Source organism: Condylura cristata, unplaced genomic scaffold (assembly GCF_000260355.1).
Source record: "Condylura cristata isolate star-nosed mole 26May11 unplaced genomic scaffold, ConCri1.0 scaffold00002, whole genome shotgun sequence".
In the NCBI taxonomy this organism is placed as follows: Eukaryota; Metazoa; Chordata; class Mammalia; order Eulipotyphla; family Talpidae; genus Condylura; species Condylura cristata.
In genome coordinates this window covers 14,457,068-14,483,109 of record NW_004567103.1, presented here as the reverse complement: position 1 = coordinate 14,483,109, position 26,042 = coordinate 14,457,068, and the positions used below count along the sequence as shown (strand labels likewise).

Here is a 26,042-nt window from a genome sequence, read left to right as displayed (position 1 = left end):
GAATCCTCTCACTTCCCCTGCACCTCTGGCCTGTACCCCAGTTCTGTATGCATAAGAAAATAAATCTTACAAAAAAACAAACCACAGGGCAGAGCATAGGAGGTTATGATGATGGTTGGTAGGTGCTGTAGTAATGGGAAAATGATGGGGACTACAGCTGAGGGGAGGAATCAAATATCACACAAAAATGAACAACAATGTAAAAAACAAAATAAATTTAAAAGTTTAATTATATGTTAAATATATGCATTTAGATCTATCTCTAAAGAGTCTTTTGTGGGTGGCCAAAAAAAAAAAAAAAATTAAAGTGTCACAGAGGGTAAATGAGTTCATCAGGCAGTTTGCACAAGTCTCTGTGGCTACCACCTGCAGCCTTGATGGTGATGGTGGCTGCGGGGCCCATTGCCTGATTGTGGACACGTGGAGCGTGAGTGTGCGCATGCGTGAGTGTGCGCACCTGCGTCTTGTGGTCAGGGCTACAAGGGCGGCGTCATTCGGAGACGAGGGCTACAGGAGAAGGAGCTGCGAGAGGATGGGGTACTACAGAAGAGGCGAGACCATGAGACAATGCCAGAGAGACGCCAGAGGAAGACTAGAGCGTTATGGGAGGTAGGCATCAGTTGCCTGCCCACCTCCCAGCCTCTCCCCTGCCCGGCCCATGCCTGCCTCCTCGTATGCCAGTCTCCCTGCCTGGTGAGCCTGTGTATCTGGTTCCCTGCAAGAGCTTAACACCTGAAACATCCACCCAGGGCTCCAGGACTCTCTATCCACCTGCCTGATTCTGTAGTCAACCTGCCCCATGCCTGCTGGCATTATTCATGTGCAAAGGAATCGGCAGAGCTTCTAAAAGACCATTTGCTTTTAGAATGAAGTTATCAGGAGATTTTCAATCCGTGCTGGCGGTGGAAACCAGATATGCAGGGCAGGTGGGGATGCAGAGGTGAAAGAGAGATTGCTACACTTTCAAGGGCATCATTCAGCAGGCAGGGGCAGGCATCCTGTCAAGAGGGTGTGAGTGATGATGTCAGAGTGGTGTCTGGCAGAAAGGGGGACCTGACGTCCCAGCAGAGATGGAAGTTGCCTGAGGGAGCAGGAACAGAAAGCACAGGGGGTAGTCAGTCACTTGGAAGGTGGCAGAGGCAGGAAGAAGAAACTCTAGGTGTAGACAGACATCTGCAGACGTAAAGAGGGTGTGTTGATGGGGAGGAGGAGGGGGTGACTCAATGGGAACAGCTCACCCCAATTTTCTTAGTGAAGTAGGGGGCAAGGCCATTGTTGACTGAGATCAAGGTTGGCAGCTTGATGAGAACCGGAAATGTTTGGAACAGTTGCTAGGAAGCTCACGGAGAAGGAAATAAGACCTGGAGGACCTGTTGGGATGCCTCAGTCTATGTTCCAGAGGCGCTCTGCTCTCTCCTAGCAGATATTTTAAGAGCAGGGGCTTCTCTCTTTTCACCAAAGTTACAACAAAACTCCCTCACCTAGGGTGGGAAGTGGGAGAGTTCAAAGAATGTTGATTCCCTTTTAACTGGTCAAAGCCAGGCATTCTGGCCTGATGTTTTTTTAAAGAATCTTGCCTCTAGGTTTATCCAAAAAAAAAGCCCTTTTTCTAGGTTTTTCCAGTAAATCTCTTGTCAGCACAGCCTGGTCCATCTGGACCGATCAATCAGCCCTCATCATCAGGCAGTATTTTTCTCCCTTTCCCCTCCCTGGGCTTTCTTGTCCTGGACATATACTGGAGCCACCTGGGAGAGTTACAGCTAATGAAGCCTGTCCCACCCTGGAGACAGACATAGTTATCAGTTTGTGGTTGAGCAACTTCTAATATGCCAGCTAAGCATAAGGACCACGGAACCCCTTGCTGCCCAAGGTGTGGGCTGTGGACAGAAAGTACCAGCATTGACCTGGTATCTGTAGAAATGCAGATTCAGCCTTTTCTCCCCTCCTGAAACTGGTGTTCGGTGAGGAATCCAGGTGATTGAAGTCTGAGAAGCCTAAAGCTCAGTCCTTACTTTGTGAGCCCTTCCTCGAGCCCTGCATGAGAGCAGACAAGATGGGTCTCCAAGCTCGGGCCTCCTTGATGCTCAGAAGACTGGCAAAGAGCTGATGGTTGCTTTCTCCTAGAGTGTGACAGACCCTCAGCCATCTACTGACAAGGACTTCCCAGCATCAGACATAGGGGCCAGCAGAAATACGTTCCCATTCAGCAGTCTAGGATGCAATTAGTTGGAGCATTCTTGTAGGCTCAGCCACCTTCCTGTTTGTATGGGACTGTCCCAGTTTGGGTACTGTGAGTCCCATATTTGGGGAAATTCATCAGAGCCAAGCAAGTTGGCAGGGGCACCCTATGGGAAGTAACATTTAGACGTGATTTTTTTTTTAAAGATTTATTTATTGTTCATACGGAGCTGGGGTACAGGCCAGAGGTCCAGGGACAGTGAAAGGCTTCACCAGAGACAGAGTGGGGAGCAGAACAGACAGATGGACGAAGTACACTGCTGAGGGGAGCAGCGGGTGGGTCAGGAGAAGTCTGCTGCACCATGTGGTCAGCTCCGGGGCAGGCGGAGATTGAACTCATGCTGAAGTGGCTTTAGCTTCTTAGTGCTGTGCTTTAACCCACTGCGCCACCAGGGAGGGTCCCATTTAGACGTGATTTTAACTTGCACTCTTCCATATACACACACCATCAAAGGCAAGAGTTCTCTTTCCTTGGTACCCACCCCCAAAGTTAGGGACTGCAGTGTTTTCATCAACAGTTAGTGCTCAGAAACAGCCTCATTCACACAACAAAAATCTAGTGTTCTTAGCATCAGCCTGAGTCAGGTGTGGGAAGCAGTGGTCCTGAAGTAGATGCCCCCTGGGGTGACAGTCGAGAAGGGAATACAGGGCAGTAGGGGTGGGGGGGACCCCAAGAAGCTTGTAGGAGAAGTGCCTGACATCTATGCATGGGGCCAAGGACTTGTGAAGGAGGGAAAAATTAATTGGATGGGGGCAGTGGGTTTATGTGAGGGGGCAAGGAGCTCCCTAAGCAGAGGAAAGAGGGTTCATGGGCAGCGATCGAGAGCCCGTAAGGCAGATGCAGTAGGAGGTGGGAGGTGAGCACACTGACGGGTCTGAGGAGGGAGGCAGAGGCTGGCCTGTGCATGGCCCTGAGGCGTAAGTGCAGGACCTGGGCATGGCTCTGAGAGCTGTGGCTCCCCAGAGAACGTCAAGTTATATTTAAGAAGCCAGTGTGGGTGCAGGATCACTCTGTAATTCTGTAAAGGAGAGAGTGGAGAAGGTAAGATGAAAACAGGGAGTTGAAGAAGGATGTAGTAATCCAGGAGAACAACGAGGAGACGTCGGACTGAGATGGGGTAGGTCAGGCCTGGAGACTTGGACGGATGGAAGTAAATTGACTGACCATTGCCATGATGGAGACTGGGTGGCGGAAAAGAGAAAGGCAAACTGAGGGGAAGGCCTGAGTTTGTTTGTTTATTTTTTTTTTTCACTTTTCAACTACTTCTAGATTTACAGAAAAGCTGTAAAGTTAGTTGTTTCCACATATCCCTCTTTGAGTGTCTCCAAAGGTAAACATACCTATTCACCAAACAACTATTTGAACCAGGAATCCCCATAGTAAACCAAAAGAAACACCCCTTTGAACTTCCCCAGCTTCCCTGTAACATATGTGTGTGTGCTATATATGTATACATATATATATATATATGTTGTATATATATATATATATGTTGCATACATATATGTATTTATTTCCAGAATCCCACATCGCATTTCCCATCTGCAAGTGGGCAAGAGTCCTTCAGTCTCTGTTGTCTCTCAAGGTCTTGAAAGCTGAAAGGCTAACAATCAGCTACTTGCTGTGCCTCCTGAAACTTGGGGTCCCATCTCATAGCTTCATGTCTTTGTCTCTGAAGATGAGAAGGGGAGCCCCTTGGGGACAGGGCGCTGTTCACTGACTGCCCCGTCCGTGGGAAGCATTCACTGGGCATGCTCAGTGTGCAGGAGGCATGACCAGGGATGCGAAGGCACAGGCTCGAGAGGGCTTAAAACAGTTTCATAGTCTCCTCTCCCCCTAAGTTAGTCTCCTCGGCTGCCATAACAAAGCACTAAGTGGCTGACACTCAGAAGTGCGTTTCTCCCTGTCCTGGAAGCCAGGCACGGAGGCTGGGGAGCTGCTCTTCCCTGCCTTCTGCACAGCCGTCTCCTCTGACAGGAAAAACTAAAAGAGCCCCATCCTCAGGGTCTCATCGAGCCCTAGTTACCAGAGACCCCATCTCCAAATACCCACACCACGTACGTTGGGAGTTGGGGCCTTAATGTGCTGGGGAAACCGATTCAGTCCATAGCATCCAACTCTGCAGAAAGGAGAACATGTGAGGGGGAGAAGGAGGGGTGAGGGGGGTGCTTTTCTTGAGTGACTTTATGAAAGCATTCGAATGCCTGACTTGAATTTCATTAATTACATTGACTTTGTCAGTTCTTACAAATGCTAGACAGAGGGTGAGAAACAGTCTCCCCCAAGCTCACCTCTAAAGGGAAGCGGGGGAACCGTTACCCCTGGGCAGGAAACCTATGGGGAGTTAAGAGCCCTGAGTGCACCCCAAAAAGAGGAGGAAGAGGAGGCTCTGGAGAGAGCAGCAGAGCCAACAGGAGGTTAGGGATTGGGCTGGGAAAGAACCAGGGAAGGGTGCCCCGGTAGAAGCAGACACCCCCATTCAAAAGTCAAAGGACAGAGCTCTGGGGTGTACCTAGATGGGGAGACAGGGAGTGGAGACTGGCTGGTGGGAAGTAGGAGGGTGAGGTCTGAGGTGGCACAGTTTAGGTCCAAGATCTGGCAGTCCTGGATTGTCACCACAGGGGGGCATTTCACGCGTTTCCATGACAGTGGGAGATAGAATGATGTGCTCAGTCTCAGGTGTGTAGCACAGTGGGCTGCCCCCGGCCTCCTTGCTGGGAGCCCTGCACAATGATGGACACGTCAGGGGCCTCTTCTCCTCTCCTTCCTCTGCCTGACACTCCACACCGGTACTCCCTGCCCCAGCTCCCACCTCGGAGCCAGCCACCCCACGTCACCTCTGCAGGTGCCAGTTGCCCTTCCCCCAAGAGCCTCGGTGGGCTTTCCTCTTAGCACCCACTGGAAGGTCCTTTTTGTGTCACTGTCCACCTTGACTCGCTCTGGCAGCGATGGCCCCTCTGTCTTCTCCCCCACACCATCACTGGAATCTCCATCACAACTTCTGTGACAGTCTGCTCACACAACTGTTTCTCTTCCTAGACATTAAAGGTCACTGAGAGAAGGAACCATATTTATGTATCTGCCTTCCGAGGGCTGGCACATGCTTGGCACAGCATAGGTGCTAGAAAAAATAGCTGCTGAATTTCATTATGTTTAATTAAATCCTAGAAAGAGCATTAGAGTTCAGATTCGAGAAGCCGAAGCCCAGCCCTGCAAGTCAACAAGTGATGTACCTGACTTTTCCAAGTCTGCCTCGCCAGCCCTAGGTGAGGGGGTGAGGGCCCTGCTCTCTATTCCAGCTTTGTCCAACTCTAGACTGCAGTGCGAGAGCTCATGTCTGGGCAGCCTCTGAGCCTCACCCAGAATCACTTGTTTAGGGTCTGGAGTTTACAGAGCGGCCGCACGCAAACAGCCGAGGCCACCACTACCAGGGGGTCCTGCTGCCTGCTGGACAGTGGTGAATGCAGGAAAGAACAGCTTTTGTGTGTTTGAAGTGGAGAGGCCATTAGGGAAGAGACTAGAAAAATGATCAAGAAATTGGCTACAATCGCCCAGGAGAGAATGACAGCCTACCAGGAGGAGGAAGGTAAAGATGACAGACCAAACTATGCCAAGAAACTAGAGCAGTTTACCCATGTGGCCAAGACCTACCAGAGTCTCAGCACAATCAAGGACCAGAGTCCACTGTGCTCCCCTTGTGGGTACTGGTAACACGCACCCAGCACTTACCCTGTTTGAGGCTTGATTCCCCCGACTCGAAAATGAAGGGGAGTTCCTACTCGATGTATACTATTCTCTAAGCAACAAAACGTGTTAACATGTTCTAGGAGGAAGTCAGGTAGTAACCAGCTGATGGCAACTGTGAGATGAAGTTTAAAAAGGAAAGAAATATGGTACATATACACAATGGAATGTTACTCAGCAATCAAAAAGATAAACCCATGCCATTTGCAGTAACATGGATGGAGCTGGAAGGGACCATACTTAGTGAAATAAGCCAGAAAGGAAAAGAAAAATACTGGATGGTTTCACTCATAACAGGAGCATAAAGGACCAAGGGGGGAAAAAATAATGAACAACAATAGACCAGAGACATTTTACATGGGTGGCATGGGAATGAGATCAAAAATGGTGGGGGAGGGGAAGTGCACTGGACTATGGTGATGGCACACAGGTGAATTGGTGATGGGAAGTCTACAGGGATTGCAGCTGAGATGGAAAAAGGCCCAAAATGATGTAAAAATAAACTATTATAATACTTTTTAAAAGGAAAGAAATAATCAGCACATCCCTGGGTTTTGTATCCTCAGCATAGTTCTCCCACAAAGCAACTACTCAATAAATATTTGCTGACTGATTGAGCCAGAAATTGCACTCCACTTTTATGGGCAAACGATGAAGCAAGTTGATAATCGTATTTTAAATAAAATCCACCTACCAACTTCTAGACAGCTATGGTCTGTGAAACTAGGACTTCAGAAGCTTCTGTAATCTCAGAGCCTGATTTTAAGCCAGAGTCCTTCAATATAAAAGGAATTTGGGCTGATGACTAAGTGCACTGCAAAGTGGACTTATATTTTATGAAGATGTTCAGTAATATTACCCCACACCTGTCCACTCTCCCCCCCTAATTTCTTCCATTCTCCAGACAGTGGGTAAACTAACATGTTGCTATAATATATTAATGTTTCAGGAAGCTCTGGGATAAATATTTCTGTGCCTGGAAAAGGGGGAAGGAAAGAAGAATGTCTCCTCCTGAACAGTAATCACTGGGTTTCAGTCTGAGGATAGACAGCTCCAGCTTAGCAATTTTCCTCCCCCCTGCACTTAACCACTGCCCCTCTCTGGATCCTGCTTTCTTACCTTTAAAAATTAAGAGAACAATATCTATTCTTCCTCCCCTACCAGGGGACTGTGAGCCAGGACCACTGCATGGGTCCGAGAAAAAAAGAAGCTCCAGGACCCACGGAGTTCTACCCAAGCCCTGGTGAAGGCTCCAGGGAAAAGCTCAAGTCAATCCATTAGACAGTTTTTAAGGAGTTACTATTCCCAGGTAAGTAATCCCCAAGCACAAGCCTCCTGAAAAGCCATTAAGACCAAGTCCTTTGAAAGGAGTAATTGCTAGAGGGGAGAAACCCACCCCTCCCCTCTCTACACCTGCCCACAATTTAATTTGCCCAGTTCTCCAAGGAAAGTTACAGCGAGTCTTAAGGTATGGCAGGGCAACTGACAGGAGAAGGGGTTAGGTCACTAAGGGATATGGAAAGGAATATGTTTCTGAGAAGACTGAGGGTGGGTCTTGTGTTGCTGTGCTTCGACACACACTTCCCTTTGCAGAATTCCCTTAAATGCCTTTCCACCTTGGCTCTAGTCCTCAGCATTATTTCGCCTACTTGTCCTGTCCGCTCAGCTAGCTCCACTTCCACTTCTATCAAACCTGTTCAATAATTGCCCTTTAATATTTTTATTAAACAAACAAGATGCCACACCTTTTTATTAGGGAAAATTGCAAACACGTGAAATCAGAGAGATGAGAACAATCCAACATCAGCATTTATCAACACATGACCAATCTTGCTTCAGTTTTATTCACTGGCTTATTTTGAACAAATTCCAACCATTATATAAAATAAACAGTTTATCTGAAACACATTCATAAGAAGGTTGAAATTTAATTGAAATCATGAGGACCCTCGGCGAGTTTTTTAGGGGTAGGAGGAGGGACGAAAGGGGACATTTGAAATCTAGCATATTCTCCTCTACAACCAAATTCTTTTTAGGTTTTTAAGGCTTTTTTTTTTCCTCTTGGCGGGAAAACACCCAAGGGTATCAAAGCCAAGACACAAGGCAGTGAGTACAGTACCATATAAAATGCCAGCTCTAACTTTGCCATGACCATGCCTCCTGGGCTTTCTCTGAAACAGATGTGCAAAAGTCAGGGGTAGCGAAGCGGACAGACACTTCAAGTACCTTTTTCTTTTGTGTAAGTAGTCATAGTGCAGGTGCAGACACACACCATTGCCTCCCACCTTAGGTTTCTCACTCGCTCCCACCCACTCGCACACACAACAGCAGCGAGTGTCTCTGCACGCCCACCATGACTACTTTCCTTCACCTGCAGCTGCCTGATGTGGGCAGTTATTTTCTAAACACTTAGGGAAACCCAGAGCCCCAGCAATAGAAGGCTTTTCTTTCTAAAGATGCATATTGCTCCACGCGGCTTAGATCTGCGGCTCCTGGAGGGATAGCCACAGGAGGAATCAAAATATACAGCCCACACTCACTTGATATGCCACAGCGCTGCTTTTGGGGTGTTAGGTTAAAAAGTGTTAAAGAACACTGACTAATGGCCAATGTTGTTAATGCTGATGGTTATTAACTCTGTTTATATGCTTCAGCACACCATACTGGGCAAACTTCCCTGTACACTCAATACTTTTCACGGCTTGGGTGTCGCCCTGTCAATCTCAAAACACTTAGCCCACTGCACACACACCTGGGAGGAAGTGGGCATGATGTGTTTATCACCCTCCCTGAGAAAAGGAGAGGGGAGACCAGAAAGAGAAGTCAGGTTTGCAGGGAGCCCCCTTTATGCAGAGAGATCATGTTGTCTACTGAAATCCTCAAGACACTTCCATGAAGTATTTTTTGGTATTAGCTCCACATGACAAAAGGTTCAAAGGATTTCAATGATTTTCACAAAGCCACACAACTTAGTAACTGCTAAAACCTGGATTCAAACCCAGTTTTTTCTAACCATCAAAGCCATGCTCTTTTTTTCCCCTATATTAGTAATTCCTCAAATTCCCAACTACGTAAAACCACCCCCCATTTCAATAATTTTTAAACTTTTCATTTTGAAATAATTTCAGCCTATAAAAAATTTTGTAAAAATAACGAGTCCTTATAGATCCTTTACACAAACTTCCCCAAAGGTTAGCATCATATAGAATCAATGTAATGATGAACATCACAAATATAAGACTGATACAGGACTGTTCTCTACACACATTATTCAAATGTCACCAGCTGTCCCACTCATGTCCAGAATCCAATCTAGATCACACATTATATTATCTGTCATATCTCCTTGGAGTTCTGCAATCGGGGACAGTTCTCCCCATCATTTGTCACTTCTCATGACCTTGGCACTTTTGAAAAGTCCTGGCTAGTTGTTTTAAAAACTGTGCCTCGATTTGGATACCTATTAATGTTCAAACAGTTCCACAAGTCCTCAGTGATTAGAGCTGAATTTTGAGTACCTGTCAATTGAGAAGATACTTCTTGACAAAACACTATACCAAAGCGAGGGATGTTTTTGATTTTGTTCATGTCAATGACTTCCAAATACATTTGAAAAATGGTGTGCATAGCTACGAGATAATTTTATTTAGTCAGCTGGCAGTGTTTGGGTATATGTTTAGTGCTATCTATCCCCTGTGATATCCTGGCAACTCGTCCTGAGGCCACCATATCACAGACATACACACACCAAGGCAGAAATTCTCAAAGAAAGTTTGGAGAAGATAATAGAGAACTGACGAAGTCAGATAACAAACAACAGTAGCTAACACCTAGTGGATGATTATGTGTGGACTGTATGTTCTATACTATGATGATTGTCATCTCCCTTGAGTCTCACAGCCATCTCTGAGACAGGTGTTTGTATTCCCATTCTATCATGGAGGAAATGAAGATTCCCAGTCTGTAAGTGACTTGCCTGAAGTTACACATGCACTGCACAGCAGCACTGAATTTGAAAGTTTTTCTTACCTCTGAAATCCCATGTTCTTCTCCACTGTTGTCCAAAATCATCACTGATTTCTTAGCTTCTTTTTGTTGCTGCTTGGAACTTCATTTCTTTTTTTCAAAATCCTCTTCCCTAATTTGGTCATTCAGGACCAGTTACACAGTTATTCTTCTAGGGAGATGTCACAGATCTGGAGGGAGGACCTTACACCAGCCCCCAGATTTATACCAGTTCCTCTACCTGATATTGTGAACTGGAAGAGATTTGGATATTCCTGAGCGCCATCTCTGCCTTCTATAAATGACAAAATAGTGATGAATCTACCAGTATTTCCTGAGCTCTTACTGTAGACCAGAGAGCGTTTTAAAAGCTCAGTGTGTGGTGTCTCCTGAAGGGCTCAGAACCCTGAGAGGGTGGTACTAACACTGTGAGTGGAGGGATAGTTAGAGCTTACCCATAGCTGCATTTCCTCTTCCCAGCACCCAAGAGGATTCTACTCTCTACCCCTCTGACTGTTGGGGGAGACTGTGTTTCTAAACCCCGCCAATGAGTCATAGACAAAAGTGATGTGTCATCACTCAGCTGAGGCTCTGCATTGTGAATATGCAGAGAGCTGTGAGGGATGAGCTGTGCACCATCTGCTCCTTGCTCTGGGGCTACCTGAGGGAGGCCTGATTTGACTGCACTCAGAAGTATCCTGGAATTCAGGAGTAGAAAGTGATGGCTATGTCAGCCAGGGAAATTAACATAAGCTGGCCAGCAAACAGCCCCACATCCCAAAGCGTGCATTGTTCTCATGTCACAGCCCCATGTCCCACCTCCCATCTGGGGCAGGTGCATCCATAGCTCTCAGGTCATGGAGGCAGGGAGAGAGCGAGGGCTGCAAAGCCTTTTCCTTCCTGCCTAGGCCCTGCTAACATCACTTTCCTCATAGTCACATGGCCCCAGGCCCTCCCAATGAACTGTCTTTCCCTTCTGCATCTGCAAACCTCAGGCTCAGTACAGACATTTCTCCTCATTTCTCCCCATTCCTCTGCCTCCTCAGACTGCTGCCTGATGCACAGTATTTCTGAACATGATCACCTACTCTGACATTGCTAAAGTCGGTGGTTTAAAATGCAGATTCCAAGGCATTCCTGGGCCCATGCCCCAGGACTCTGCATGTCCCCTTCCTGAGGCACCTCTTGGTGCCAACAATACTTCAGGTCTATTAGAAACTGCACAGCCCAGGCCAGTGCCACCCAGCTTCATCCATTCAGACGTTTTTTACATATTCAGGAGCCAGCTGTACTATTACCTTCTTCACACAAGTTTCTCTACCTGTTTCCTGTTCTTCCCTTCAATAAATTGTACCATAAATAAAAAGTTGGTATCATTTACCATAGAAGAGACAGGCAAGCTGTGACATGTCCACACAATAGGACAGGACTCTCGGCTACTAGGGAATGCGCTGCCCAGTCGTGAGAGGACATGGAGGTACTGGCAGTGCATATCGCCAGGTGAAAGAAGCCAAACTGAAATGGCCGTGCACGGTGTGAGTCCAGCTGCACGACATTCTGGAAAAGCCAGACACTGGCAGGAGTTTGCGGGAGGGGGCAGGGGCGTGAGTGAATGGAACACAGGGGATTTTCAAGGCAGTGATGTTACTCTGTACGGCACTATAGTGGTAGCTGGATGCCATTATCCACTTGTCACAGCCCTCAGAACATACCACACCAAAGTGGACCCCAGTGTGAACCATGGGCACTGGGTGATGATGATGTCTCAGTGTTAGTTCACCAGTTACAACAAATCTACCACTCTGGAGCAAGGTGCAGATGGTGTGGGTGGCTTTGTGCAGGGGAGGAGTATGCAGGAATTCTGTACGTCCAGCTCAGTGTTTCAGTGAACCTAAAATTGCTCCCAAATACACACCTATTCTCTCTTTCTATAGGGTAGAGAAAGAAAACAAGATGAAGGAATTCTAGTGAGATCCTATTGGGTCCAAAGGCCTGAGCCTGTCATCTTCTCTCTGTTTGCATCAGAAATTGACAAGTGTTAGAAAGGTGTTGAAGACATGTTACCACGCCAATGAGATTTACTTCTGAACATAGTCACGGCTTGAAAGCACACTGAAAAGAGAACAGCATTCTCACTTAGGAGCAGCGTCACTTAGCATCGCATCTGTCAGGACGCCCACCCACCCTTGGCCTGGGTCCCCGTCTAAGGACAGAGCTAGACACGAGTGGCTGGCTGTCACCAGTGTGTCCTCTGCTGCATCCCTAACGCTCCTCCACTTGTACTCGGCCCTTGGGCCCTGGGTCTCAGTTCAGGAAAGTGTTTTCTTCGCAGCTCCTGCCAAGCAAAGAATGATGCTGAATAAAGACCCTTCAGGGATGCAGTGTTGGGTAAAGACAACTTTGCTGGGAGGGAGGGGCCTGGGCATGAGAGGATGCAGCTGAGTCGGGCAGCAGAGGTCAGAGGGCAGTAGAGTGGAGACACTGGATTTGCTGAAGTGACCAGTGCAGCTAAAACCTGCACCCACAGGCTCTGGGGTGGGGGAAGGAGCTGGCACAGCCTGCTGGCAGTGTCTCCCCAGGTGAGCACAGACTGCCACCGAGGGACATGTGGCCTCCAGAACCCGAAGCCTCCAGCTCCATGTGGTGGGCTTCGAGGCACCCTGCCAGCAACTGTACCTGCAGTCCCCCCTTGTGCCCTGGCTCATTAGCTGGGTCTTCTCTCTCCCTCTCCCTAGCTGTTCTCCCATTAGCCTGTTAGTTAAAGTAAGTCACTTTTCTTCTCATGTGCTGCACCAAAGGCCGTTGTTTGCACGTGTGGCAGCGAATGCGTGGACCCAGACTTGCAAGAGAAATTCTGACTTGGGGTCAGATTTAAACCTTGGCCTGGTGACAAATCTAGACACCCATCCTTGATGGTCGGACACAAAAACAGCTGGGGGCTTGTTGTGGTCAAAGCCCAGTTGTCCTTACAGCATGTGATATTTTTAGAGATGCTAGTGGCCAGGGGTGTAGGAAAGGTGGCAGTGTAAGCTGGGCCCCCACTTCTGGTCTCTGAGCCACACAGAGCAAAGGGGGGGTAAATATTACTCCCGTTTAAAACAGCTGCTCTGTGCCTAGACCTTTAATATACCGTGCCAACTCCTGATCAGTGTCCAAGCTCAATATTTTTTCCTGTTTTTTTTTTTTAAAAGATTTATTTGTGCATACAGAACTGGGGTATAGGCCAGAGGTGAAGGGGTGGTGAGAGGATTCACCAGAAACAGAGCGGAGAGCCGAACAGGCAGATCATCGAAGTACACTGCTGAGGGGAGCAGTGGGCGGGTCAGGAGAGGTCTGCTGAGCCATGTGGTCACCTCCGGGGCAGGCTGGGATTGAACTCATGCGGAAGTGGCTTAAGCTTCTTAGTGCTGCACTTTAACTGTTGTGCTACCAGGGAGGACCTATTCCTGTTTCTTAAACAACGGTGTCTAGATCCAGAGAGGCTAAATAAGTTGCCCGAGAATGCACAGCCGGGAGAGCCCAAGTTGGGACTGAATCCACATCTCTCTGACTTCAAACCCCTCCTTCCATCATGCTGCAATAGAATGAGGAAAGGCCTGCTCCTGGCCAAGTGGTCTCAAGCCAGGGTCACACACACTGATTACTAGGACAAGACCTCACTATTTATCATTACAGAATCAGAGAATGAGGATGAAGGGGGTGGATGGGATCATCTACTCATACATACCTTAAGGGGACCATCCATATTCCCTCTGCTATCTTAATTCATGCACCCATACAAATATCCCTTACACCATATGTACACTAGGGACCAAAGATATAATCCTATCAGTCTGGAATAAATACATGCCAGGGAGGGGAAGGATGAACACGTTCAGAGTCGTGTGCTAGTCGGTACGATGGCTTCCAGAAGCTTCTTTTGGAGAGGCCAAGTTGCTGTTGATTGTCCTCAACCACACCCAATGTAATCTTTCCCAAGCGAAGGAAACTGAGTGTATCTGTCCTCAAAAGTGAACACGAGCCCTGGGAAGTCCTCCTGAGCACAGGGTGGAGCCGGAGGCTTGGGTGGGTGCTGCAGAGCCTGTATTAGAAGATCCCCCTTTTCCCTGGTAGTTTGCATGTACCTGGAACTAAAATGGTAACTTATCCAATATGACTGCATCATCCTGAAACAGCCACCCCATTTTCACTGATAACAAACAGGGAGGGAGGGAGGCGTTAAATGCATACAGCCACTGTCTTCCACATGTGGCATCACAGGAGGAGGATGGTGTGCAGCTTGCCAGTGTTTGCGTGCCTGCTCCTTTACACTGGGGCTCACTTCCAACTTGGCTTCCTTCCCAGCAAACAAGAAGCAGCTCGCTCATTCCCACACTTCTTTGAGTATCCCCTCCTCCTAAAATCTCCTCACCCTCCCCCAGCTCACAGGCCACAGCTGGGCTCCCCAACATACCAGCTGGAAAAGAGAAGGGGGTGAGGGAGGGAGGAGACAGAGACAGAGATAGAGATGGGTTCCCAATATCTTTCCTCCTCCAAGGCTCTTTTGAAACCCATAGTTCATGCGTGCCCTACCGGCTTTATTAACTAACTCTCTGTATGGGGTCTCAGCCAGAAGTCGCAGCTAATAAATGAACCCATCCACCACCAGCAGGTGCAGGCTGGCAAGTGAAGAGGGATTACTCCTAAGTAAGCATTGCACAGAGAATCGACAGACGACTGAGGGGAGATCACTCCTGGCAGATTTGTCGCCAGGCACCTCACCTACTCCATCCCTAGTCCTGTGAAAGCAAGGCAGACCATTCAGTGACTCGTTCAGGTCTATGTGTGCGTGTGTGCGTGTGTGTGTGTACATGCAAATCCCAGCATGTCTGGGAAGTGGCAAGGACCTGATGGTGGAATTGAGCACTCTTCCCTCATGTACTATCAAAGAATTAGTGTGCAGCTTGGAGTCCTGAATAACGGAAGGGTGCTTGGGGCTTCCAAAGTGAATAAGATCCATGGCTGCCTGAACTAAGACCCAAAAAGGCTACAGTAGAAAAACCTAAGTGGCAAAATTTAAAAAGCCAACTCTTGACTGTGAGATAGGGGTGGTACTTCGGGTTCCCCTTTTCTGGAATGAATGATTAGGTTCGTGATGGTGTCTGTTGCTCTCCCACTGAAGAACATGCATGGTGAAAGTTCTCCAATGCATCAGTCATGTGATTGGATTGCCAACAACCTGGGGTTTCTATGATCACAGCACAGAAACTGTTTTTCCCATCTTTGCTGAAGACACAGTCGCATGTGCCTATATTGTATACTCTGGGACTAGAAATCCTGGGTTGAGTAACCTCTTGAATTGTAAGGGATACAGACTCATTTCTTTCTGCTCAGATTACAAATATGTCTGGACTCTAAAACAATCTCATGGTCATGAACCAACGGCTCAAGCTCAGGTGGGAACTTGAGGGTCACTATTCCCAGTTACCCACATGACTCCGCTTCTGAGACAGTCAATACTCTCTTGGGACAGCTTTCATAGAAAGTCCTTTGTTATATATATCAAAACCCAAGTTGGGGCCCTCCCTGGTGGCGCAGCGGGTTGAAGCACAGCACTAAAAAGCTAAAGCCACTTCAGCATGAGTTTGATCCCAGCCCCAGAGGTGACCCACATGGCACGGCAGACCTCTCCTGACCTGCCTGCTGCTCCCCTCAGCAGTGTACTTCGTCAGTATGCCTGTTCTGCTCCCCACTCTGTCTCTGGTGAAGCCTCTCACTGCCCCCACATCTCTGACCTGTATTCCAGTTCTGTATGCACAAATAAATCTAAAAAAAAAAAAAAACCCAAGTTGGTTTCATGGCGACTCCTAGCTGACCAAAGCACTGCCCTTTGTGATGGCACAGAGTGGGCTTGCCCCTCTGCACAGCACATTTACAGCTTTTGCTGCTGGTATCACTCTTGGGTTCTGTTGCCCCAGGACCCCTTTTAAGGGGCTGCCCATTGGGTGAACTCGGAAGGCGAATGCACTCAACAAAACTTACATAGAGTCTGAAGGAGGCTCAACACTGGGTTGGGAGCTGATGACCCAGTGATGCCAACACCCATGAGTGGCTGCTTGCACGGAGCTCAGTCCCCACGAAGTGCCACCATGAGGGCATGGAGAGGGCCCCATGCTGGTCCTTCTTAGCCACATCCTGAGCAGCATGCTGGGTTAGGGAGCCATGGCCCTCTTCTAGAACATGCTCTGACTCTGTGCGCTCTAGAATTCCTGCCTTTGCAGCCATGAGTCTACCTCCAGGACTTAGTTTTGTCTTCTTCAGACTTAATGTGAGATGGGCAAAAGGGAGTATTCAAGGGTGTCCACATGTGAGATTTCTCATGGTGCAAGATGAAAATAGCATTGGGAGAAGATCAGAGCAGCACTAGAGAATGAGACAATTAGCCCACTTGGCCAGCACAGAGTTCAGGAGAATCTGAAAGTTGTAAACTCAAATCCATCTTCCAGGTTATTCTAGGAGAGGAGACTAGACTGCACTTTAACAGTTTTTATGAGGATTTGTTCATGTTAAGTATTTTGACCTATAGTATGTGAGCCTCTGCCGACACTATTGTTCTAGGTCCATAACTGTCTGAGATAGGTCTATGCTTTGTGGAGACAGGTGTGAAATAATCACACAAAGAAATGCACACTTGAATGCAATGCTAACAATAAGTCCACTGGGCTGGTGGCACAAGGGGTTAAAGAGCAGCGCTATGAAGCTATCTGCATCCACTGCAGCCCGAATTCAATCCCCGGCCAGGGAGTTGACCTACATGGTGCAGCAGACCTCTCCTGACCCGCCCGCTGCTCCCCTCAGCAGTGTACTTTGTCAGTCTGCCTGTTCTGCTCCCGACTCTGTCTCTGGTGAATCCACTCACCCCCCAGCACCTCTGGTCTTATACCCCAGTTCTTGTATACATGCATAAATAAATGTTTTTTAAAGATTTATTTATTCATACACAACTGGGGTACAAGCCAGAGATGCAGAGAGTGAGAGGATTCACCAGAGACAGAGCGGAGAGCAGAACAGGCAGATAGACAAAGTACACTGCTGAGGGGAGTAGCGGGCGGGTCAGGAGAGGTCTGCCATGCCATGTGGATCTCCTCTGGGGCAGGCGGGGATCGAACTCATGCGGAAGTGGCTTAAGCCTCTTAGTGCTGTGCTTTAACTCGCTGCGCCACCAGGGAGGGCCCATAAATATTTTTTTTTTTTTAAGGGAAGAATAAGTCCACCATTTTGGATGACTCCTAAAATGCTCTACTTGATCATAGGGTTTTCATCACATCATGAGCTCTCCCTGCATAGCTCTCTTCTCAAGAGCCTAAAACACTACAAAATACCACATACCACACTTGCCGTCCCTAAACACAGAGATTCAGGCAAGTGAATACTAGAAAAAAAGGACAAGAGAGGAAGACCAAGCCTGTTAAACTCTCAGACTCATTTCCTGATTTTCATTAGTCCAAAGCAGGGTCCCTGCCCTCCATCCAAGATGGATCTCTACTTTGTATCAACCTCCAGGAGCTCTGCAGTTGATCCCTGTCCCCTCCCCAACCCCCACCCCCAGCTGTCTTTATCTAGGTAGCCCCAACCTGCATCTGCTTCCAAGTGTCTAACCCCAGGCTTACCATTCTCACTGTTCTCCAGCAGCAGCAGAGCAAGCTTCTCTGACTAATTTGTGAGAAAGCAGCAAATTCTCCCACTTGTCTCTCACTAGCCACCCCATCCAAGGCAGCTCTGAAGCCTGCATCTCTTTCTTGTCCCTGATATCCCTGTAATCCACTCCAGCTCCCTGATATCCACTCAGTGAGGGCTGGGCTAGATTGTGAAAGTCCCAGAGGAAGGGCCACATCTGTCCAGTGTCTGCAGAACTGGCTCGGTGGAGCTGCAAGCAGAAGTAGGCATTCAGCGCAGAGGCTGGTGATGGAACCAAGGGGCAGCACGCTGCTGGAGCACCATCAGTGCACAAGAAGCAAACTGCTCCCAGTCACGGCAGTCGTCCTGCAGCCTGGAAGGTGGGCAGACCCTCCTTTCCAGTGAAGCAGGGGAGCGTCCTCTTGCCTCTGAAACAGCAACAGCACCATGGCAGCCCTGCTGCCACCATGTAGACAGATCGGGTGCTCAGGCAGGACTTACACAGTGGCAACTATCATTTCTCATGCCTGTTTTATAAATGAGGAACTCAAGGCAAAGAGAGACTCTGTTATTTGTTCAAGCTCCAAACTGAGCCGTCAGGCTTTGGAGACCTCAGCTTACCTACCATGGTGCCCTGTCCGGGAAGCCAACTAGTGCAGTGCCAAACAAAAACAGAGAGTGAGAATGCCACCAGGCTTTGGTCCCATGCTCTCATGGCTCATTGACCCTGGTCCAACCTCAATGAACGATGGAGAGTAGGAGAAAGCTCAGCAGAGCCAAGTGTCTGTCATACCCTGTTCCCTCTCTTCCGTCTATCCGCTGTTTGTTTCTCAAATGTGCTAAGCTTCACACTTAGGCTTTTGAGCTTGCTGTTTGCTTATCCCCTAGACCTACGCATCCCTGGGTCTTTATTTCGGCATCAGCTCAGGTGGCAAAATATACTAACGCTATTCCTGCTCACTGTATCTAATGCAACTGCATCTTCCCCTTTAATTCCTGTCTAATTCATCTTGCTACTTTACTTTCATCACGGCACTGAACACACCCTACTAGTTGACTTGTCCATTTCTGTGTCTGCACTGGAATGTCAGCTTCAGGAAAGCAGTGCCTGACACAGCATCTGACACATTTATTGTGTCCAGTAAATATTTGCTAAATAAATGCATGCATGAGTGAATGGGCACGGCATCTTTAGAGATCTGTGCAAAGGTGGAACTAGTCTGATCCTCCAGTTGCTCCTCACTACTTGGTAAGGGGGAAAAGAAAGAATCTTCGTTGAGTCCCTGGAGCTGTGGCAAATGACAGGGTAACTTCTCAGTTCTTTTGTTCGGGCAGAGGAGTGAAGAGCCAAGGCACAGAGTGAAAAGATCAAAGCATTCAGCTACCAGGGCTGCAGACTACATGAACTGCCTTCAGGTCACGTGTGGACAGTAGTGGACACCTCTCTGGGAACAGAGTCCTCCCACCCCCAACCTTCTTCTGTAGAGTGTTTCCCCCAGATACTTCCCTTCATCTTCCTGCCCCATTGAAATGAGCAGAAAGCAAGAAGGTGTGTTCACATCTAACCTACCTGCATTACTCTTGCTACCACTATAACATGATCTCATCAAAATGTCCTGGCTCTTGCACAGATAAGGCAAAGTCCCAGAATGAAGTAATAATATGCAGGTAGTCCTTGAGTTGATCCAGTCTTAGTGATGACAGGGCCCTCTACTCCTCCACATAACTTAGAGCCCAGTCCTTTATTGGTGTTAACTATTTTATTTGCTGCATTGTTTATGACACATTATGAAAATAGTGAACAAGACATGAAAGCTCCTGATCTCCAGCAAACTCTGTATCATGAACACACACCACAAACTTTTCTCATGATGCCTTTCTTTTTTCAACAAAACATGGATTTTCTATGATCATAAATATATGCCATTTCATACTAACCCCTTCCAAGGCATTTCATGCTTATTATCTTCTAGATCCTTCCAACATACTTATAAAAGAAGGGGAAAGGAAATGTCTCTAAATCACAGAAGTTGGAATGAGGACCCACAGTTATAAAGTGATTTGAAGAAGTTTACACAGGAAGAGAAATATCATTTGAAAAGATACCCTGCCCTGCTTTCTAGAAACAAGAGTGTTCTTGCCAGAAGTCATCCTCCCAGCAGCCCCTATGGCACATCTGAACCAGCCTATATGAGAAAAGAAAGGAATAGCTTAAGTTAGGAAGAGACATGATTTGTTCTTTCAGAAAAGGTGAGGGTCCTCACTGGGGCAAGATTCTGGCCAGGAGCACCCCAAAGTGTGATAACACTCTTGCTCTCAGCCAAGCCACTCCACCTGGTGTCTCTGCTAGAGCTGCAGCACTGGAAATGGAGAGAAGGGGTGAAAGAAAGGCACTGAGCAGCATCCTAAGTTTCTTGCCTAGCAGAATTCCAGAACTTCACTTGGGACTTCAGAGACTTCAGTCATAAGAAGCCCTCAATCTTTCAGAGATATTTATTGACACTGAAAACTATCTCATCTCCTCTTGAAATGCCCAGAAGTTGGCCCCAGCCATCTGAAGTGCTTGGCCCACTCAGAACAATGGTTAAATGAATGGAACATCAGCTAAAACTGCCTCTCACAGAGCAAACTCAGCAAGAGCCAGCACCATCCAGGAGCATCAATCTGGCATCCACTGTAGGCCACTTTTTCTGGGAGCCCCTGAAGTCTTCCTTTCTATCTGGGAAATTATTGAAGTGACTCTGCTCAGGGCACCCTTTTTGCAGCCTCACCAGCTAGGTCAGATTTTCAGATGAGCCCTTCCCACCTGGAGTTCCCTGGAAACAATTCATGACTTCAGAAGATTGCGTAGATGTTTTCCAGTATTGCAGATGCTCTATTGGAAGTGGAGCTGGGAGGGATGGTGTGTGTGTGTGTGTGTGTGTGTGTGTGTGTGTGTGTGTGTGTGTGTGTGTGTGTGTGTGTGAAAACATGAATGACTCAGACTTGGGAAGGCTCCGTGGTCCAAGGAGTACTTGGCATCCCCTAAACAGGATAGGGAGAGTTTAAGGGAAATCCTACATTCATGTGCTGGGAGGAGGAGCTTCCTTCTCCAGCCTCTAGGTTCACTCTCTGTCCACTTACCCACCTGCTTTCAAACAAGGGAACACAGTCTGCCAACACTGAGTCTGTATTAGCAAACTGTGGCATCTTCTTGGGCCTCGATTCCCTCTCCATATCTACAGTGAAGATTTCAATACAGTAGGGGAGGGGATAGCCTCAAAGTGAACAATAGGTTAGGGCTCACTGAATTTCCGTCTAAGAAAATAGGGAAAGAGAAGATCTTGGCAACCTTTCAGAGGTGGAAATGTGTGAATCTGGACTGAAAGCAGATTGGGGGAAATCAGAGAAAAGGGCTACAAGTATGCGTGGCTCGTTAAGTCCCTTCACTTCATCAATTCTGACTCTGGATCTTCCAGTTTGAGGATGCTTATGGAATTTCTGGGTGGAAACGAAGACACAAGCATTGGAAAGCAATTGCAAAATCTAGGGTGCCACTGAGCCACAGGCTCCGCCAGAACCCCAACACTTCACAGGCAAACTTAACCACAAGAAACATCTTTAAGTAGTTCTTAAAAGTTAGCGTTCTCAAGCCAGACAGTATAATGCTTCAAGTAGCAATCTGGAAAACCGGGGGTGACCACAAGGAAGCGAAAGAAAGGAAAAAGCTCTCACCTGCTCTGGCCCTTGGAAGCAGATGCGGCAGAGCGGGGTCCTCATGCCACTGTCCAGACTGCTGCCCAGTGAGTAGCGGTCCTCAGCCTTCCCCTTGCAGAAGTCATCCGAGGAGGCACTGCTGAGCAGAGAGGCAGGTGGCTCTGGGGTTGGGCCACCCCAGTCATCGTCCACAGAAGAAGGTGGCAAAGGTGGTAGAGGTGGCAAAGGAGGGGTCTCCCTGCCCACTCCTTCTCGAGGGCCCCTCCAACCTGCCCACCCCCCGGCACCCAGAGCCGGAAGGGTATTGTTGTTGGCCGCCAAACCGGGGGGCTGGGGTTCACCGTGCATGGGCAGGGGCGCTGGAGGAGGGGGGCGCCGCAGCAGGAAAACCTTCAGGTCATTGAAGAGCATGCGGCAGCGGCACTTGAGGAGACCCTGGTGGCGCAACATCTGGGGAGCCGGGACGCACAATCCACAGAGGTACCAGGCACAGGAACAGCAGCACCACCAGAGCAGCCCACTCAGGGGCATCAGCATGTGCCCAGTGGAAGCAGAGCGCCCGGGAGGGGCAGTTGGAGTCTTTGCAGAGGAAGATAGGGTGGTTGTAGTGGGTCCACAGAGTATCTGTATTATGGGGGGAGGGGGGTACTTTCTCACTGGCTCCTCTTAAACCCCCTCCTACTAGCAAACAAATTGCTCAGGACTGAAAACTGTGAGTCACTGTTTCTGAACTCTACCTGTAGCAAACCCCCAAAAGGATTTTCTTGTCTCCCCCCAACTCTAGGCTTTGTTCAGGGTATCTGTCTCTCTACCTTTGACTTAGGGGGCACAGGTAAGGGTAGGAGAAGAGACCAAAAAAAAAATGGGGAGATGAAAGGTTAGGGCCTTGAGATCAAGGTCTGGTTGTTAGAAAGTTCCCCAGGCAACAATAACCGAGTTCTTTAAAATTCCTAGGTGTGGGGAATCTCTTTTATATAAAAAGATGGGGAAGATATTAAATTAAATTTGAAGTGGACTGGGCTAGGCTTAGGGCAAACTAGCTCAGTAAAAAATCAAGAACTGCTTGTACAAGAGAGAAAAGGTAGTTTCCCTCAGGTAACAGGAGATTGGCTGGGGTGAGGGGTGGCAAGGCAGGGAGGAGAGGAGGCAGGGAGAAGTTTTAATTCTCTTGGGCAGAAAACTGGGGCAATTAACCCCCAGAAGCACCAGAGTTGCTTTTAAGAGAGCCGTTCGGTGGGGGGAGGGACTGCAGGTGAAATTGGTCAAGGGGTTTGTGCTTTGCCTCTGCAGCCAAAGGGCTGAACAGAGAGGGGAAAGTCAATTTGGAGAATATGAGTGGGAAAATAAGGGATTGGGAAGGGGGAAAAAAAGGGGAAGAATAAAAAGATCTTTTAACCCTTGCAGCTCCTCCTCCTTGCTGAGCTTTAAGACCCTGGCTAGAGGAAGAGTGTGTGTATGGGGCCGTGGGAGAGGGGTAGTGGGGCGGGGGAGAGGGGTAGAGAAGAGGGGCGTGTGGGCGGGAACAGAAGGAAGGAGTAGTTACATGATCTCAGCCCACAGCCCACCCCTAGGACAGCCGATAAATCCGTGGCCCCCTCCCCTTGTCTCCATCAAAGGTTCCTTCTGGCAAGGGGCAAGGGTCCACAGAAGGGCAGGTCTGGGCGCCTCAGTGGCCTCGCCTTTTCCTCCTCTTCTTCCTCTGGGCCTTCGTCGCCCTCCTCCTCTTGCTCAGGATCTGCCCGCGGCGGATGATGCTGCTGTGGCGGCAGCAGCAACTGCTCGTCGGCGTCCGGGTGTCTCCGGGGCGGGGGCTGCTCCGGCTCGTCCTCTGGCTGCTGCTCGCCGTCCGGCGCGGCGGTGACTCCTGGCTTCATGATCCTCCTCCTCCTCCTCCTTCCCGGGGGGCTGGCCCTGAGCCCCCGCGCTCGGGCAGCGCTGCCATGCAACCAGAGGCAAGGCGGGCGTAGGGGTGGGGGAGGCTGGGGAGTGAGGAGGGATAATAATTTCAAAAAATGAAATACTAGTGGAAGAATAATAATTCGGTGCTCAAATATCAGGAAAGAGTGCTTCTAGAGCGGTGGAGGTGGAAAAGGGAGGCAGCCAGGTCTTCACGGCAGCTCTGCCCCCCGCTACCCCCACCAGGCACCGAGTCAGCCAGCTCTACCCCCTCCCAGCGCCCCTCCCTCCTTTCCGCTGTCTCTGGCTGGCTGGACTAGCAGTTGCTACCTCTCTTCGCAGATGCAACGAGGAAAGTCTTGCTTGTGGTGCCAGCTCAAGGTGAGGAGGGGGAAACGAAGCAATGTGGCCGAGGTGGGAGGCAGCCAACACTTGGCTCAGGCTTGGTTTTTGCGACTCCACAAAACCGTATATAAATATATCTCATAAAAGACGAGAGGAAGCAAATCAGATTCCAGGCAGGTGTTGTCTCCTCTTCTGCCGTTGCTCAGCACCCGCTGCCGCTGCTGCTGCCCCCCTGGCTCAGTTCCCAAAGGGGTGGTACTGGAAAGGAGGTGGCGGGGCGGTGAGCTGATCGTCCGACGACTGGAATCAAGGTTTTTGAGTGGAGAAGTCTACCACCTCTCTCCGCCGCCGCCGCCGCCAGGGCCGCGGCTGCTGCATTCAGCACCCCGGACGAGTGGACAGCTCCCACCCAGACCCCGCGCGTCACGCTAGTGGAGGCCTGACGCTGACGCCACAGAGGGATGGAGGAGGGAAAAGGAGACGAGAGAAAAGAGATTAGAGGGAGAGAGCGGAGAGAACTGTGCGAGGGGTGGGTGAGGGGAGGGATCAGGGAAAGGGAAGGAAGAGAGGGAGGGATTTAGAAAGGGAAGAGGGAGCTAAGTGAAGGAAGAGGAATAAAGGCAGGTGGGGTGGAGGAGAGCAATTCAGGTGCTAACTCATATTCCCCCACCTGGAAATTATCTGTGTCTTCCACCACCCTCAAGGAACCCCCGTCAACTGTCACTACTCTCCTCAATGCACACCATGCCCCTGCTCATCCAAACATTTAAGCAGATATCAATCTGCAGGCTTTGGATGAGATAAGTTTGGTTCTTTCCACACTGAAGGTGGAACTTCATAGAGACTAAGTTCCTTCAGACCAGAAACTCATGAGAAAGAAATGCTGCAAATGGAAGGGGAGCTGGCATCATTGTTGCCAGTTTTTTTGTAGAAGTTCAGCTCCAATGGACATGGTCCTTGGTGGGTCTATTCAGATCCTATGTGCCTAGCTCAGTGATGGCATGCGATAAGTACTCATGCATGGTGGCTGAGCTGAGTTGACCACCACATCACATCACTGCAGTGGTCATCACCCCTATTGTGACTGATATAAATCCAGGACAATATTCCAACCTCATCTCCAATATTCCAACCAATATATTATCTCCAGGCTCTCCCCCACTCAAGCTTTTCACTGAGCTACTAACAAGAGATCATTTGAAATCGAGATTTATTTCCTCTCATTTCTATTTCTGACTCATATCACCTTATTCCATCTTTCTCAAGAAGTCACTGGTGAGTGGAACACTGTCCCCAAACATGAAAAGCAGGAAAAAAGAGAAAACTTAAAGTAGTCTATACAAATACTCAGGATTTGCAGCTGTAAACATTGGTCATTTAAACCTTAGAATTGCTTTCTTGCTTTCCTCACCAGCCTCTCTCCTTCTCTCTCTCTCTCTCACCACACATACACACCATGCACCTTCAGGGTCATAGACTTGGACAAGTTATCCTGGTGAGTCATCTACACAGCTGTGGTAATGCCTTTAGAAATATTTAAGCCATAGACAGTAGTATGCAAAATCTCTGCACCAAAATATCATTGGCATAAGTTTCAGCCCTGTGAATCATAAAAAAACTACCCCTTTGCTGCTATCTCCTTGAATGATTCATTGCTACACGCTCTAAGGCATAAGGACCTAGGTTTGGGTCTTGGTTACCCCTGGTTGACTGCTTGTTTGAACCATGCCTCAGCACCCACAATGGAGGCTGAGACCTGGCCTATGGTAAATGGCTTGAAGGTGACACTGATGTTGCTGCATAGTACATGTATTGTTGATATCAGCATGATCACTGTGCTACATAACAGAACTTAATTTTAAAAATCCATCTATTCTCAAAGAACTTTCTCTGTGCTCCTTATCACCCTATGTCTGCATCTGACACTGCACAAATCACACTCCATAATAATTATAACATTGTAGGCTAATCTCCCTTTACAAAAAACTCAGGGTTCCTTGAAAGCAGGAATGAGTATTCATCAGCACATAACAAAATACCTAAGTAAGTGATCAAAAAACACTGAGTGAATTAACAGTCTTTTTGTTCTGGTGAAGCTACTGCTTTTCTCCCCTTCAACCTACACACACACACACACACACACTCACACACGCAAGTCCAAGGGTGTCATGCAAATAAGTTGAAACAAGATTAAAAATTCCACACAAAACAAATTCAGTCACAGGGAAAAAATGATATCCATAAGAAAACTGTCATCAAATACTAGATGATTTCATTCATATGGTTGCTAGAGGGGAGGGGTGGAAACAAAGCAGGGGAGGGACCCTGTGGGCTAGGATAAAGGGCTGCGGGTGATTTGATGGTGGGGGGGGGTGATGACTTACACCTGAGCAGGTGTGAGCCTATTCCCCTAAATCATGTACAGTGTTGTAGCCCAATTACCTCAATAAAGAAAAAAGCT

The 26,042-nt window shown here is 48.4% G+C and overlaps 1 protein-coding gene across 2 annotated transcripts in view; it reads right to left on the bottom strand.

Moving 5' to 3' along the window:
• MARCH4 (membrane-associated ring finger (C3HC4) 4, E3 ubiquitin protein ligase) overlaps positions 1 to 24,037 on the bottom strand; it is a 95,668-nt gene extending 71,631 nt beyond the window's left edge. The window contains exons 1-2 of one of the 2 annotated variants that reach the window (XM_012728897.1): positions 23,567 to 24,037; positions 21,359 to 23,319 (exon numbers count right to left, since the gene is read on the bottom strand). In XM_012728897.1, the coding sequence (XP_012584351.1) occupies positions 21,359 to 21,877 (519 nt within the window). In that variant the 5' untranslated portion in view covers positions 21,878 to 23,319; positions 23,567 to 24,037. Of the gene's footprint in view, positions 1 to 21,358; positions 23,505 to 23,566 lie in introns of those variants that run through there. The other variant, XM_004674312.2, reaches the window with a different exon arrangement.
• Between the last annotated feature and the right edge of the window lie 2,005 nt (positions 24,038 to 26,042).